At 32.2% G+C, this 16,070-nt stretch overlaps 1 protein-coding gene across 1 annotated transcript in view; it reads right to left on the bottom strand.

Annotated features, from left to right (window-relative positions):
* Positions 1-16,070, bottom strand: part of kibra (WW and C2 domain containing protein kibra) — a 166,059-nt gene that overhangs the window by 104,498 nt on the left and 45,491 nt on the right. The window contains exon 2 of the mRNA XM_088228467.1: positions 6,788-6,897. Within this exon, the coding sequence (XP_088084593.1) occupies positions 6,788-6,897 (110 nt within the window). The remainder of the gene's footprint in view (positions 1-6,787; positions 6,898-16,070) is intronic.

The following is a 16,070-nucleotide window of genomic DNA, read 5'->3' on the forward strand; positions in this document are numbered from 1 at the left end:
ATGTGCAATGGAATGTTTTGGCGTACAAAAGGTTCGCGGAATGCTAATTTGGTATTTTAGCTTTATTTATAGAAAGCTCCAGAGCTTTTGTTACGCCGCATAACGCGAGTTAAAAAAATATACAAATGAATCACATTATTATATAATTATTTGTTTCTCAAAGCGTTGCCTTTATTTATTTATATATGCAATATTAAATTAGTTTAAAACATTTAGGGATTTATTATATAAATAAAAGACGAGTGATACTTTAATCCACAAATTTGGAATATCCAGTGACCGGTTTCATCGCTTTCGCGACATCTTCGAGACTGGTATCTTTATTAAGGAGTTCAATGTATTTATACAAAACAGAAGTAAGGATAGATAATTCAAAATCATATGAAAGTAAATTAAATAAAGTTATTTTTATCTTAAGGATCATTATCAATTTTTTATCGGGTTACTAATGAGTAATGCTATTTTAATGAGTTTAAGTATTTTATTTTTAGTGTCTAATACTTAAACTCATTGAAATAGCATTATATAAACTTATTAGTTAACCCCATTTTTTTTATAATGATCCTTAGATAAAAAAAACTTTATTAAATTTACTTTCATATGATTTTTAATTATCTATCCTTACTTCTGTTTTGTATAAATACATTGAACTCCTTAATATAGATACCAGTCTCGAAGATGTCGCGAAAGAGATGAAACCGGTCACTGGATATTCCAAATTTGTGGATTAAAGTATCACTCGTCTTTTATTCATATAATAAATTACAATGAACTTCCATCAAGAATTTTCACTTACAAACTTACATGTTTTTAACATTTAGGGAGGCAACGAGATCTGACTTTTCGTCATACAAACGTATTCCCGTATTTTCTTCCTGGATTATGAAACTATAGCGGTGATTTTTTTTAAAACACAAAAGATATCTACCATAGTGTCCCCATAGTTTTGTTTTTTGGATAAATTGTTTTTTATGGAAGCTAGAACAGTCCAAAAACCCATAAACGTGACCAATTTTATTTGCTGTCTTCGGAAGTTCTGTATACAAATATGATAAATATTTTTTTTAAATAAAAAAAGTACCGACAAAAAAAAATTCGTTCCGATACTCGTTTAAAAAAAAAATCGGTTTAGTTTTGTGGTGCGGAAATCGGGAATACGAGACCTAGATCTTGCCGATTTTAGTTAGGCATAATCAATCCGACGTACGAAAGGAAAAAAATATGTTCCAATACCTATTCATCAAACTTCTCTTCCAGCGCATATTTTCGTAATAAATAATATAAATTATGATGAATTTTTTTCTTGTATCTTAATTTAATTAACTTCTGATTTCAAAACGATACTTGTTTATATACCAATCCATAAGGGTGTATTTGATAACCTGTCGATTGGTTCGAATAAAATAAAAACTGATATAAATAGTACTAACACAGAGTATTGCTGCGAATGAATGCCTGCTATTTATTTCATGTAACAAATTGACCATTCATCGCGTACAATCCCGTTGATTTGCCATTAAAAATAAAAACACAGCGAGTCAATTATGAAAAAATAATAGACAAATTCAATTGTTAATTTTTAAGAGGTGTTAAAAGGTATGGAGAAAAAACCGAGCAAAAAATATAACAATGGAAAAAGGTGGCAATCATTGTTAATGCTATATTATAATGCCATCAAGAAACACAATAAATTCTTAGCTTTAAAATGGCGAACAATAAAATGGGAAATCGATATTATGACTTATGACATCGGAGGGGTATTCATATATATATTTTTTTTACATTTACATTTATGAAGCACAGAAACACAGCTTAAAGTTTAAGACCCATGCCTATGAACTTGCCCCGGCTCGCTAGAAAAGCCGTGTTGAGTCGGAATATTTGTAATGCATTTATTTGGTTTTTCTATTTAGTTTTTCTGCTTGGATTTTCGTATTTTTTATTTTCTCTCTATCTATCCTCACCTCTTTGTAAACACCATGATTTGGTCTGACACACGTTTTGTATATCCGAATTATGTTTCCAATAATCATGTGTTCATTGTATTATACGACATTTCTTAGGCATCCAGATGTTTACTAACTGAGATGGATATGTTCTCATCATCACAACGGCAGCATTATCTGCACGGCATGTGATGTTAATGACTTTATCTCCCTAAGTGGATTCTCTCTTTTTTTTTTATTCTTAAAAGCGTTTTTTTAAATATATTTATTCTGCTTGTGTAAGAAAAGGTTTTAGGCGTATATATTGTTGTGCTATATTTAGTTATAAAGATGCTAAACTTGCTTTGTTTTTTTGTTGTTCTCAATATGTGTTATTTTCTAAATGTTAATATTATTTATGTCTCGAATTGAGTTGTTGTAACTCCTGGGAATTTAATTCAACGTATTATACTTGTAAAATACTTTGTGTTATATGATTTATAAATAAAAAAAATAAAAAAATAAAAAAAACAACATATCCTGTATGCACATACAAAAACACATACACATATTTACAAATCGAGGCTTTACCGACAGAATGCTTTAAGTCAATTAAGCTTTTTTATTATTTCAACGCATTATTTCTCCGACAATCTTTTTTCTTTTATCTTGAACCTATGTATATTAAAAAGTATTTGAAATATATAAAAACTATTGGCTTAATGCATTCTGTCAGTATAGCCTCGATATATATATACATAGGGTATTTTTATGTTTTATTTTTTAAATATTTTTTTTTTAATACGCAATAAATTACGATGGTAACAGTATTAATATTTTTTCGTGCGACGTCGGATAAATTTTCTACAAATGCTGAAAACATGCATATTTTGACTTAGCTGAAAACGAGACGTTTCGCGCCCCGTGGGACAAACGGCACATATGACGTTTTGGCGCCAAACTTGTGCGAGAAGCCCAGTCAGCGATCATAACGCGTGACGTCAATATGACGTGTGCAAACTGCGAGCTGTTTTGCATGTGCTCATTTTTAAATTCGAAAATTATAGATGATATTTTTAACGTTATTTCCGACTTGTGAAAATACCCTATTCAATGTTTAATATAAACTGTCAGCCTCGTTGCTCAAATTGTCAACGTGTTTGCGTACCATGCAAGGTTCGATTTCCGACACGGTTGACGTGAAATATTTTACAGTGACATACCTGACTATTTGAAATATTAAATTGGCGACAAATTAAAAATTAACATTAAAAAGCACAAGATGAGTATACTGCCCTCATGAGCAAAGGGGCAGCTATTTGCAACAGTCGTATATTGAGATATGATACTTTTTAGTATTTAACAACTTTACGCCAATAGGGAAATATCACATACTACGAATATCAATAAAAATATATTAAATGGATTTAGAATAATTAATTGTATTTTCAAAATCAAAATGGATATTGTAGAGAAATGTTTTCATACATAAATTTAAAAAAAGAACTTAAAAAAAAAACGTCGCTAGAAAAACACAACATGTTTGGCCTTGACAGCTGTGACGTCAAGATTTGTGACAATGTTCTAAACAAATTTGAATGGTCAGGAACAAATAAACATGAATCGTGACGTATTAAGGGCGTGGCCAATGGAATTACCGTTTTTGCGGGAATTCAGGTTGACAAATTGAAAAATATTTCTTATGCTACTAATAACTAGCAAAAAAACCCTGATATTTCCCTATTTAAAAAACTGTAAATAATCATATAAGTAAAAAGACCGTTTTTAAATTGTCTCTAAGCATTAAACGTAAATGTGTCATATCTACACCTGTCGTTGCTTAAAAAACCTCAGACTAAACTTACTTTTTCATAACTGATAACCATGGAACTAACTATGATTTTCATTCCCCTGTGCCCAGAATTCTCAGGTCTGCCAACAAATATAGCAGTCTTGATTTCTTTGATAAAAAGTTGTCTTCTTTCATACGATCACCGAATCAAATTCAATTATAAACACCTCTCTCCCGCTTCCACTCCCACCAAGTCTACTATATATACCATTGTGTCTTTCTACTTTATTTAAAAATAATTTTCTATGTATATATGTGTCGTTGAAAATGCCCATTGGGCGTATATATAAATATTGTTTTTCGTATTAAAATATTTCTTTACCTCTGTTTGCTTTTTATCAAATGGTTCGAAATTTTTCGAAAGTTCGAGATCACTAATCAATTTTATGTCTAGATATTAAATACTCGTATTCACCGTTCATAGAATCGCGATACATATAAGGACTTCTATACATAAAAAAGAATCATTTTAGCATAAGTAATTAGGATTCAAAAGATTTACCTACGTTTTATTTGTATAGGTAATTTATGCGACATACATAAACATGTAGGCATCGGAATAATCAATAATTACTTTCGCGTAATATAAATAATTCAGATATGATAATAAACTTAGTGTTGTAGTACGATATTATGTATGTGTATACAAGTAGATAATTATAGCGAGATTCTTAACATTATCGTGGGTTACGCAATTAATTATTTACATCTGCCTACATGCAAATATTACTGTAATAACAAATACGTCAGTTCAAAAAATATTTAACCAATACTAGTATGGAACCAGGAGAGTATTTCACGCTGGTCATTATAGAAGAGGTCCTAAGTATTTGACGATGCCTTAAAAAATCGCCTTTTTTGTCGATATTAATTCCTCTTCTTTTTATTATCCGTTTTTTTTATTTCGAATTCTCATTTTTCAGAATGGTCAGAACATTTGCCTACCATGCAAGAGGTCTCGGGTTCGATTCCCGACATGGTTGACATTAATTATATATTTAAAAAATGGTTTTCAAACTAGAATATTTCACAGTCCCCGAACTGGGACCTGGGGTGCTATTTTAAACTACTCTCGTTGCACGAAAAAACAGTTTTTCTAGTGTATTTTGTTATCATATTAACACACGAGATAATACGGTCACGAGAGCGTTTGGAATACAAGCCCCGAAGCGCAAGACTGATCATTTTACCTTCATGAAACTAAAAATGATCAAGATACGCCGCGATTGGAGTACCAATGCAATGCCCTGTGCACCATTAGATTAAATATTCTTTAAATCTAATTTTAGTGTTAAGAATTTAGATTGTTAGCTGTCTAGATTATTTATTTGCATATTCTTTTATTTATGAAGTTTATTTTTATTTTTTACGTTTGTTTTTAATTTTATTATATACCGACATATTTTTATATTTTGTTTTTGTAATTTCTAAATATGTAGCTTTAGAACAGGTGTTTTTGTACCAGCTGCTATGAATATTTTCTTGCAATTTTACATGTCAGATGTTTTTGATAACTTCCTAATTTACACATATAGGTACTTAAGCAATTGACAAATAAAATAATGCATTACAAGTAAATTATATGTAGCATTTATTTTTGCCAATAAACGCCATGATTCGGCACTGAACCGAATGCATAAATCACGACAAACAGTGATTTATATTTAAAAATAATATAATAAAATTAAACTAGGAACATGAGTGTTGTCACAATTAGCAAGTTATTAAAATATTACATAGATTGGCCGTGTCCAGGCAATTAAAAAAAAGATGCCGTGTACGAAAAATATATCTAGAGCCATGGGGGTGTGTTCTCGCAGGTAAAAAATCCCGACAAAAGTAAATCGATTGGGGAAAGTCTGCTTCGTAGTTAAGAGGTCGGGGCGTTTGCCTATCATGCTTGCGGTCCCAGGTTCTATTTCTGGCAAGGTCGACATCAAAATTTTGTACTACCCCGCAACAGTGGCGAGTCGTGATTTATTTTATAGGTAATCTACAGAAAATGTTCATTAATTCGTACCTACACATAAATACATAATATGTAAGTGATATAATTATAAATGACTATTTTTTCTGTGGTTCTGTGAAAATCAACCCGAAAAACAATCATTATCAACCACGTGATAAACGTAGCTTTATACACTATTTTAATACAAAACTTGTACAAAAGTTTATTAACAAATACCACAATGACATTCTTTTAAAATGAATAATACAAAAAACAGCCACTGCGTACGCCACATGTCCTATGTGATACATAATAATATGTCAACGGTATACTTTCAAAGAAAAATAGTCCTTCGGAAATAATGTTCGAAATACTAGTTTCCAAATAGAGAATCTTCGAATAATATTTATATTTGTGACAGACGCCGTTGGGCAGTTAGTAATACAGCTAACTGAGAAACTAGCGTCGCGGGTTCGATTCCCGCTAGTTGCAAGAAAAAAAATCCAAGAAAGATTTTTTCTCAATTGGTCTGGGTGTTGTGGTATATTTTTCATAACTTCCTTCCATATCCTATTTCCCATCTGCTGACAAGCCTCTAATGAAGAGGTTTAGCTTATTCCTTTTTTTTTAAATCTGCAAGCTTGTTTTAGTACTAAAAAAGCCGACTTGGTTAAAGATGTAAAATATATTGTACTCGTTTGTATGGGGGAATAAGCTGAGGCAATCGACTAGTTTCATCGTTTACTGAGAACGGGATCGGAGCTGGGCGCACTTCATAGATATTTGTTTGTAGGATGATTTAACAGGTGGTGGTAATTTATAATAAATAACAATTGTTTTATTTGTTTTCGCATGAACATATTTACTGTGAAACATTATCATCGAAAGTAACATATAATGGTAGGCTGAGCATAATCGCGGATTTTGACGATTCGCCCCTGCCGTGCAATATTATTATTTGTCTTTGTAATGGCACCCGTAGCGTAAGACTGGACGGGTCGTGTTCGGATATGCTGGACGGCAAACTGGAGACACGTAGAAAGTAAGAGGGGCTGAACTTACGGTTGAGATGGTTAATGTAGTAAGGACCGATGAGGGGGTCGCACGCCTCCTCCCACCCGAGGGGAAGCTCGTTGCCGACGCAATCGGCGAACGTTTGTGGCTTCGTAAACCTGCAAATAAATAGAAAAAACATCGTTAGTTGACAAATAAATCTAATTAAAACTTAAATGGACGAATCCAAAATAACTACGAGTAGGGATGAAACGATACGAGTAAATACAAGTACTTACTCGATACTTTTCTTTCGACACCGACTACTTTTGGTATCGATACTTTTTTATTTTTATACGATAATAGTTATTTACAATTCGTTGAAAATGGCCCTTAAAATTAAATATTTGGGTAAATCATAAGAATGCAAATATTTATTTTTTTATAGTTTTTATAGATAAAAGTAGGTATCGACACTTTACAACTGAGTACTGAGTACAAACAAGGTAATGGTCACGAATTTTTACAAATACTCGAATGATAGCAACACTCCACTTGACGCGTCATGCGTTAGTCTATGGTCTGTCTATTATTATTATTATTATGGATAACTTGTATAGCGCCATTTTCGTAATAAAATACCTCAAGGGCGCTTCACATAGTGATTCTATTGTTAAATTAATTTAATTGAAGCTTTTAAATTTGTAATTTGATTAAAACAATTTATTCACATGGCACGGATTTATTCAAATGATTTAAAGAACAAGTGGGTTTTAAGTTTTTTCCGAAACATCACTTCACTTTCACAGCCTCGCACCTCTGCCGGGAGAGCATTCCATGCCATAGGGCCTGCGACCGCAAATGCGCGTTCACTAAATTTTGTGCGCTGTTTGTGTAGAGGTATAATAACTTTTCCTCTCGCCGTAGACGTAGCTGATCTAAGCGCGAGACGCCTGTCAGCTAGTTCATCTGGAATGCATAGTTCCCTTAGATATTCCGGAGCAGAGTTGTGCAGTGACTTATACATAAGCCAACAGAGTTTGTATTCGACCCTCCGTGGAAAACGTAGCCAGTGTAGTTCCCGAAGTAGTGGAGTGATATGACTGAACTTAGAGATTCCGAAAATAAGTCTCGCTGCGGCATTCAATACAGATTGTAGGCGAGTCATTTTGTTCATTGGTAGACCTGCATAGATACCATTTCAATAATCGACTCTAGACACTACAAACGCATTTATTAATTGACGGGCGGCTTCAACCGGCAATTTTTTGCTTATGCATTTAATTTGTCTCAGCTGGTAGAAGCATGAACTTATCGTTCTACTAATTTGATCGTCAAGAGAAAGGTCAGAATTGAGTAAAACTCCCAGTAGTTTAACGATGGGTAAAGCGGTACTCCCTACATTGGGTAGAGCCGTAGCCGTACATACATAGAATATATATTGCAGTGGAGTGAACAAAGGTGCACTTTTTTCTCATCAATTACATTAAAATAAACTTAAAATCAGAAAAAAGAAAAGTTAGAAAAAAAAAGAATACAGATTTAAGTTAATAAAAGGTACTTAATTTAAATCAACATGGCGGTATTTAGGTATTTAAGTTTGAAGATAATCAATTTATACACTGCTTCTTAACATTAAAAAGTATTATAATACTGTGATAATATATTATTAAATATAATCTATATCATTTGCGTATTCATTTTAATTCTCCTTATTGGCGAGTGTGCACTGTAGTTTGTTGTAGACATATCAGAGTTTATCAAATGTATTTTATATAATAAAACAATATATTAAGGTAAGCTAAGCACTGCATACCCGGGGTTAATATTTAAGCTTTCATTGGGCAATTTGTGAATTTTTTGCAGAAAGAATGTTAATTCTTTAAAATCATTATTTTACGATTATTATCATTTTCATGTATTTGTTCTGCGATTTACTTAAAACGTTATTAATTTTGTCGTGCGCGATTTTCCTATAAAATTGTATGGAGTGAATCATCACTTACTTTCGGACGCAATCTTTAAAAAAAAGTGAGATAAACATGGGAGCCGGGCGGATGTCGCGTCTCTTGAGTATACATTTACCTACGAAGAACGTTATTTTATCCATCGGTTAAAATATTAGTTTTATGAAAAAAGTTACACGAAGCAAAAAAATGCAGTTTTTTTAAGTTAACTCATCTACAACTACTACTATCATCACGCCATTTCTCTGTAGGGGTAGACAGAGAGAATGGACTGCCACACACGTCTATCCTGGCATACATTTCTTGCTTCTTTTACATTCATACATTTTGTCATACAAGCCCTTCGGTTCAGCCTACTTTTGACATGACCTGACTTAAGCCGTATACCTATACTTGTTTTACCATTCTTTCTACATGATCAAACCATCTCAGAGACCCTTTCTTAATCTTACCAATTATACCTGACTCAGATTTACACTCTCGCCTTATTTCATCATCGTAACCATGTCATACATTCGTCTACGAGATCGCATTTCGACCGCGTTCACTCGGCTTTCATTCTTCTTCTGCCAGTTCCATGTTTCACTTCCATACATAAGTGTTGGGACTAAAACTCGTTGTGAAATGCCAGTTTAGCTTCGATTGACATATTCTTATTAGCAATTACTGCGCTTAGTGCGCCGTTCATTTTGTTGCCCACATTTACTCTCCTTTCAGCATATTTTTCTACTCTTCCATCTCTTGAAAACATGCTTCCCAGATACGAAAATTCTTCTGCTTGTTCGAGACATTCGTTGTTTACATTTATTATGCAGTCATAAATCTCATCGACAGTAACTCATCTGTTTTTGAAGAAATTTTTGGCGGTATTTTCTCTAAATACGTACGTAGCTTTTGTTAACGTTGGGAAGACGAGGTATTTCCTCTATGATAACAGATACTATTAGTAGTAAACGCAATCTACACGCTCAGATTATCGAACTCGTCATCAGAAAGGAATTGTACGGTAGATGTACGTAGTACGTATACGTATTGTATCATTATAACATGAAGAGTTTATGTAGATGTGGAAGGTAGTAGACCGTACTATCTAGCTGACGTTATCAATATAAAAGAATGTTAATATCTTGTCTACTTTGTATCGACTGATTATGAGTATTATTAACGTACGATTTTATTACCAACACGAGTGTTTCACACTCATTTTAACCTTATTAGGAGCATACATAACTACACAGTGCATAAAATGCAATCAATTCTCACGTTAAACCATGATTCAAATAAATTTAGAACACAACGTCACCAAACATTTTTTGCCAATCTTTCAATCAAATATTGATTAACTTTCACCCCTACCAAGAATTTAACGAACGTTTAATAATTTAATCCAAGTGGGTGGGGGGGTTGGATATTTATTTATTTTTATTTATTTTCTTTTTAAGAAACATACAGTACAGTTACAAAGTTTTAAATTTAACACAGTCAGACTTAACTGTAATGGACCAGTAAAGTTTCCATATTATATAATAATTATATGTAAGGTTAATTAAAGTACAAAAAAGAAAAGGAAAATAAATATAAATAGAAGTTGTTTTTTAAAAATTAAAATTAAAGTAAAAAAAATGAAGGAAATTTGTAAAAGTAATTCAAAATTAAGATTTAAAATAAAGAATGAAAAACATGCTTAGATGTAAAAATAAAATAAAACAATAAAAAAAAATTTAAAAGGAAAAACATAAATATACTCATACATATTTTAAGGGATTCAAAGAAATGATAAGAAGAATCTTCAAAGAATCTTTAAATACGAAAATAAATTTATGTCAATTTAAAAAACATCTTCAATTTTGATGACACATAGTAAGAGCAGCAATATATTGATTTCATATACATATACAATATAAGTAAAAGTAAATTAAAAGTATAAAAACATGTCAAAGCAGCCAGAGAAAAAAGAAGGAATAACAGGTATAGCAAGTGATATTTAAAATTTGAAAAAGCAATATAAGGAGAAGATTTTAAACCAAAGGTAGTTGATAAAATTTCAGTAAAGCGATTTTCGCAGTAATACAAATTTCAGTAGAAAAATTTGATTAAAATTTACAATATGAATGTATGTAATGTGAAGTGATGTAAGAGAAAAAGGGATCAGCGGGAGTTTAATTCAAAAGCTTTCAATACACTATTTTTAAATAATTGTAATCCTGTATGATAGATATCTATATGGTTAAAAAAGCTATTAAAAGTGGAACACGATCTATGTAAAAACGAATTCTGACAATAGTTATGATAATAGATATATTTGAGGAATCTAGACAGCCATTAAAAAATAAATAGATAACGGTCATCATTGAATTTGTGTTTGTTGCCAACATTACTATATTGATATATTTTCTATAATTACTTTGTATTCTGTATCGGGAACTTATGGGCTTATGTATGTTTTCCCGATAATGCAGGTTTTTTTTATTTAAAGACTACAAAATCATAACACTGTTTTCTAATATGAAAACAATGATCACAATTAACGAAACATGTGATAAAACACCCGTAAATACATAAATATAATGTCCAACTATCACACGCACTCGCCTATTCCTAGGCTCCACAGATATGGTAATCAGTGTGAGAATAAGGCTGATATATTTGGTTCTGGACTTGATAGTTTATGCAGAAAAAGACATGGCATGACCAAATACACTTTACTACTGTATTATAAGAAACTTCTCGTAGCAAAAAATAACAATAAAGCATCATTTTGTGATTGTTTTTAGCACTTCACACTAAACACGTTTAGTCATTCATAAAACATATTTTTAAGTAGCTATCAGATAATGCGACATTTTTTTACAATCACATAATTTAACTTTTATGGTCATATAAAGTTGAACTAACTTGATAACACTAAATGAAGTCCAAGATGCCATTTTGTTTATGACCGTAGAGAAACGTAACTTGTTAAAATTATATCTAATAAAACGAAAGTGACGCCCACAAAACAACAATAAATATAAAAAATTTATAGCTGTCACAGGCGGAGAATAAAAAAACAGTAAAAATATTAACAGGTACTTAAATCAAGACCTTCGTAAATTTCGAAAACCGACAACAAAAACAAAAAAAAAAGATTTTTTTTTTTAGTTACCGGTTATTTTTATGTATGGTGGGATGATCGTTGATCTATAATAAAGTATATATTATTATACAAATTACAAATTTAAAAAAAAACATATTTATTTATTTATTTATTTATTTATTTACGGACAAAGTCCATTATAAACATTACAATTAAAAGAAATTTTTACAAAGGAATAAAAAAATATAAGGAACAGAAATAAGCAGCAAAGACAGATGATAGATTTTTTAGATTAAGTAAAAAGCATAGGCTAACTATACAGATTCTTTAGCTGATTTGTAAAGAAAGACATCCTTACACCATAATAATCAAGATCTTGATGATCGTTCACCAGCCTGATCATTCTGGGCAAAGGCGACTGTGCACCATAATTGGTCCTGTAGTGACCGAGGAAAAGCATTTCATTATTTCTTAGTCTACGGGTGGGAACGTTAAAAAGAATCTTTTGCAAAATTTCAGGGGCATCAATGAGACAGTTCATAATTTTATACATGCAGATTATATCTGCAATGCATCTGCGTTTTTCAAGACTTGATATGCTTAAAAACCTCTCCATATCAGAATATGAATAGTCTCCTCTTTCCAATCCCATCTTCCATATATACATATATATTTTATGTGTTATGTTTGTAGCATTGTGACGTTGTAAACGATTTAGATCAATGAAAAATTGAAACGTATATTTTAATTATTTTTTTATCGATAAATATCGGTAAATCTTTTCCCCTCAAAACTGACTGAATATACTGCAATCAATACGGGTATTAAAAAAAAAAATATTATACGATAGATAATATCGAATATTTAATATTTTTAAAATCGGTCTACTCTTTTATCGGATATTTCAATGTAATAAATTGATGTTATCGAATATTAAATAATATAATCACACAATATCACCCTATCAAATAACGATAATGTGCAGTTAGCTATCGCGTCGAGTATACAAAAAATTCAAACCAAGGGAGTGTGAAATTCCTAAGGAATTATTGCGATAGGAATGCCATACATAGCACGCCCGTATTTACAAAACTATAAATAAATACATTTCGTTGTTCGATAGATAAATAATCCACAATATACGAAGGAATCAAAAGACAACCTTACTTTTGCACCGCTTCATATGTTTGACTCCCACTCCCGTAAAATGAATTTTAGTGTATTATTTTATTTCAACAAATTTAATAACGAAAAATACAATTATATACAGTCACATAAAACAAGAAAGGAAACAGTAAAAGAAAAAACAAATACAAAGAAAAAAGGACAAATATTATTGATCCGGGTTTAATTATAGGTGTAAGTTAACAACAACAAAAACAAACCATCGCGCTGTTTCTCCGTAAGGGTAGGCAGAGGATAGAACGCCACATCCTCAATCTTTGAATACAGATCTCGCTTCCTCTACATTCATACATCTTCTCATGCACGCGCGCCGATTATTCCGACTTTTGACATGTCCATCTTCAAGCATTTGTTGGATTTGGTCATGCCATGTCTTTCTCGGTCTTCCTCTATTTCTGCATCCATCAACATTCGCATTGTAAATATTCTAAGCCGTTCTTTCGCTGTCCATTCGCTCTACATGTCCGAACCAGGGGGAGCTCCATTCTTGATTTTGTCGATAATGCTTGTCTCAGCCTTACATAATGTACGGATCTCAACATTTGTGCATATATCGTACATAGTTTTACCACACATTTGCCTGAGAGATCGCATTTCGATAGCATTCAGCCTACTTTCATCCTCGTTTTTTTCTGTACGTTTGGAAACCGGTAAACAGAAAAGTAGGTAAGTGGTTATATACAAATATTTAATAGCATATATTGTATTAACAAATTACAACAGGGATGGAGAATACCTTAAATAAGGGAATATGGAAGTCTAGGCATTTACAGGGCTTATGACCTGTCATTGGCTAGTTTAAATGGCCACTTTACACATTATGTAACATTCACTATTTTGCCTATGTTTGAACATCCATATTTCTTCATTTCTTCCATTTGTTGATTTTAGTGAAGTTAAAGAGCTAAAACCTTTATTGTTGTGAAGAGATTCATCTGACTGAATTATTTCACATACTAGGCAACGCCTGAAAACAATTTTTCAATTTTTTATCTTCTTCTTGGACTAGTTGGTTTCATTACAATATTTGAGTTTGTCCAAATGTTCGTGGACAAAAGACTGGATTTCACCCCCTCGGGAGGCATTAAGAATAACAAATTACAACAGGGATGGAGAATACCTTAATAATATTCCCTTATTTAAGGTATTCTCCATCCCTGTTGTAATTGTTAATCTTAATGACTCCCGAGGGGGTGAAATCCAGTCTTTTGTCTACGAACATTTGGACAAACTCAAATATTGTATTTATTTATTTTATTTATGTCAACGCCTGAATTTGTCTTATGAAAAAAAATTAAGAACATTAATAAAAAAATGTTGAATCCATTATATTTGTTTGCGAGGGTACGAACTTTAAACAGAATATAAATATTCATGATATTTAGCTCGATGAAAATCCATTGAAGGCTCCTGTACAAAACACAATACATGTTCGAAGTTCGAAGCTTTTCATTTTATTATTTATAACCAGTACGTACTAGGCACCTTTATCTTATTTCTTTTAAGCGAGAATTCCTATTATGTTGAATCATTCTGAAGTAACCGCTCCATCATCAATAAATTCCAATAATATGGCGATCAAGTTCGCTGTACACGCTCGTACAACTTCGAGATGTTTCTCTCTTGGACGTACTTGTCCGTAGAGGTTGACATCAATCACTCGTCAGATAAGCGTTATGTTAATGTGGAAGTAATTAGGATTAAACTTGTTCCGAACGTAATTAATGGCCGAAACTGAAGACGGGCAGCAGATGCGTGGGAAGGCCTATGCATATCAAAAGAAATACATTATTAAAACATCCCGGAGTGACAGCCGAGGCGAGAATTTGTACCAAGTAAGAGTTATTATTTGTTCGGCTATTTCAGATTTGTTCGGGAAACAGAGAGATCCGTGTAGAAAATCTATTGTTGGGGTCAAAACTATTTGAGCAATATTTCGTTTATTAAATAATTATTTACAGAACGCATTTAAATTACTAACTTCGTTCCGAAGATTTGGCGGGTTAAAATAATACTTTACAAAGAACGCTTTATTGGTTAATTTTGTATACCGACTAGCAATTTCAGATGTTATTGTTCGGCTTTGCAACGTGTTCATTTATTTCAAATGTGTCGTTTATCGTGAATTATTGTTTTATGCCCTTTTAAATGTCGTCTACTGAAGTTGAGATATTTATTTTTCTGTGTATACTTTGTACCCTTGTATTTTTTATGTAATATTTCAAAGAACCGGACATTTGTCCTGTGTTAAGATCCTAGTTTAGTTTATTGTTTCTTGTCCTAGGATGTCACATATAATTTAATTTATTGAGGAAGAGAAATCTCGTAATTGTTTGAAAAGGTCTTAGATATATTTTGTTTGGCACTAAAATATCAGTATTTTTTGTAGAATGTAATCGAAATAGGTTTTGGAAAGCTTGTGAGAGAGGAGCAAGCTTTAGTCTTCTTCTTGAAGTCTGCAAGTGCGCTTGTAGAATTGCTGACGGAAAGTCAGACCGTAGCAGGCGAGGAGTGTACGCATCCTCGAGTGTTACGTGTATTAGGTAAATGTAATACCTAGGTAATCATTTAAAGAAACTGCAGTTATCTTTTAGGATAGTTGCAATAATTATTATTTGTGTGACATTCAATAGTGAGTCTCTAGAGACGATGACGGAAGGTCCTAAGTGACAGGCGAGGTTTGTACGCATCCTCGAGTGTTACGAGTTGCGAGTGTGAGGGTGTGATTGCCCTGTGGTTTTATTTGAGCTGATTTGTGTATTTAATGATTATGTGCCCGCTCAACTTTTTCAGACTGTTTTCTATTGTGATTTATGTGACATTGCGGAATTTAGAAAATAAATCATATTTTGAAGAAACTGTGTGTCTTTTTCCACGTTCGCATGTCACCCGAGATTGGCGAGACCGTCGAAGCGAGAACCCTGCACCAGCTGGCGTGAACATCTATGTTTGAGTTAGGGTCAAAGCACCAGTAACTGACCACCCCCCAGTAAATAACCATTACACGCATAAATTGTAATTTTAAAAAATCAATTTTCGAGCTTTGTTTAAGTATTTGTAAACGAATATACGAGGCATATCCAGAAAGTAAGAGTACTTAATTTTTGTATTAAAAAAAAATATA

Source organism: Micrasema longulum, unplaced genomic scaffold (genome assembly GCF_059751315.1).
Source record: "Micrasema longulum isolate JH-2025_06_02 unplaced genomic scaffold, ASM5975131v1 h1tg000583l, whole genome shotgun sequence".
Lineage (NCBI taxonomy): Eukaryota > Metazoa > Arthropoda > Insecta > Trichoptera > Brachycentridae > Micrasema > Micrasema longulum.